The 1,932-nt window shown below is 54.3% G+C and overlaps 1 protein-coding gene across 1 annotated transcript; it reads left to right on the top strand.

Annotated features, from left to right (window-relative positions):
* The first annotated feature begins 1,058 nt into the window (after positions 1-1,058).
* Positions 1,059-1,676, top strand: LOC138366427 (uncharacterized). The gene has a single exon (XM_069327474.1). The coding sequence runs from the start codon at positions 1,059-1,061 to the stop codon at positions 1,674-1,676; it is 618 nt and encodes a 205-aa protein (XP_069183575.1).
* Positions 1,677-1,932: the final 256 nt, after the last annotated feature.

Here is a 1,932-nt window from a genome sequence, read left to right as displayed (position 1 = left end):
GTTCGTTTGTGCATAATCGCTAATATCCGAAAGTTCTTCACCGATTGCTTTGAAATTTTCACACAACGTTCCATTCGCATCTGAGCAGGTTTTTATATACATACTATATAGATGTCACGTCTGTGATGGGAAAATAACATGCTTTTTCTGAAAAACTATGTTTTTCATGTGAGGGGAAATCTTCGAAACCTCTTTACCGATTGCTTTGAAATTTTGACACAACGTTGCATTCGAATAGGCGCGTTTTTTTTTATATATCTACTATATACGTGCCTCACCTGTGACAGGTAAAAACAACTTTTTTTTTTAACAGCACCATCTGTTGGACGTAAGAGCAACACACGCTGTAATCTCCGAAAATTCTTCGTCATCGATTGCTTTGAAATTTTGACACAACGGTGCATTCGAATAGGTGCGTCTTATTATATACCTACTATATAGATGCCACCCCAAAGTTGTGCCCTAGCTGCCGTGGGGTATAGACGTGTTGCCTGAGCCCTCCGGTAGTTAGGGGTTGTTCGCCGAGTGGCTGGGAGGTGTGGGCTGCAGTAGCGTCTCTGCAGTAGCGTCCCTGCAGTAGCCGCTTGGCTGGTGTTGATGTAGCACGCTTGCGATGGGAGGCCTTCTTCCCCCTGTTGTGAGAGTGAACTATGTGGGCCTGGAGTTTACAGGCCGTGTTGGTTACCCAGTCGTTGAGCTTGTCATGTGTGACATACGTTGAGCTTGTCATGTGTGTCCCAGTGGATGACGTCTACGGAGTTGAGCTGGTAACTGCTCACCTGGTTATTGTCAAATTAATGGGGGAGAAGGTGTACCATGAGTTCCTCCGCCGTAAAGAGGGGCGTTCCTTGTCGCTGCCGGATGGTGCCGGCTCTGTGACCATTACGGATCGTAGTGGTTCCCTGACATATGTGAGTGTGCATGGGGCGCCCTTGGAGTTTCCCGAGGACCTACTCCGGCGTTACTTCCAGTAGTTTGGCGCTGTCGTTAGTGTGTGGGTGCACACGCTGTCTTTGGGGAGGTATAAGGGTATGTGTACGAACGTTTGTTCCCTTGGGATGTGCCTGAGGTCTGACATTCCTTCTTCAGTCTGGCTTCTGGGGTACTACATCTGGGTGTACTATGCCCGGCAACCCCGTACCTGTTTTCGGTGTGGCCTGTTGGGGCATCAGGCTGCTGGGTGCTCTGGGGCTGCAGTTGCTCCTGTGAACCTGTTCCAGGAGGAGGATTTCCCGCCGCTCCCTGTTGGGGTAGATTCCGTGGGCGAGGATGTGGACGTCCTGCTGGCTGATGCGGCTCCCCCTGCGTCGCCCGGCGGGCCGCCAGATGATGCGGCCCCTCCTCCGGGTGTTACGGTGCCGTCGGCTGATCTTCCTGCTCCTGTCACTGTCCCTGCTGCTCCCGTGGGTCTTCCGGATGGTCTCTGCAAGTTGTCAACGTCTTCATCTTCCTCGTCTCCTGCTGCTGCAGCTGGCCCTGCGCCCTCGCCAGGTGTCACGGCTGTGCTGGGTGCTGGGGGGGCTGTGGAGCATCCTGTTGTGTGCGGCCCGAGTCCCCCTGTGGTTGAGGCTGCTGCCGTTCTGCGACCGGCATCGGTTCACCTGGCGTGTGAAGCCCGTGGTTCTGGGTCCGCCTCCGGCTCTGAGGATGGGCGGCCGGAGCCCAAGCATTCCTGACGTTCTTCAACTGCTTGGGCTGATGTGGGGGATTTCAACGCCGGTGGCTCTTTAGGCGATGATGTGGTGGTTCCAGGTGCTTTGTGCTCTACGTTGATGGTGGTTGCTGACGTCCATGTGCCTGCTGATGACCATGTTTGTGCATATGATGTACCTCCTGTTCTTTCTTCTGCAGATGGTTCTCCACAGTGGGGGGTGTGTGGGGGGGTCCCTGCAGGTGCACCGTCCGGTGGTTGACGTGGCCGAGGCGGCTCCC

Source organism: Procambarus clarkii, chromosome 19, assembly GCF_040958095.1.
Source record: "Procambarus clarkii isolate CNS0578487 chromosome 19, FALCON_Pclarkii_2.0, whole genome shotgun sequence".
Classification (NCBI taxonomy): domain Eukaryota; kingdom Metazoa; phylum Arthropoda; class Malacostraca; order Decapoda; family Cambaridae; genus Procambarus; species Procambarus clarkii.
The sequence above is the reverse complement of the archived record's forward strand: the minus strand, read 5'-3'. Positions and strand labels throughout refer to the sequence as shown.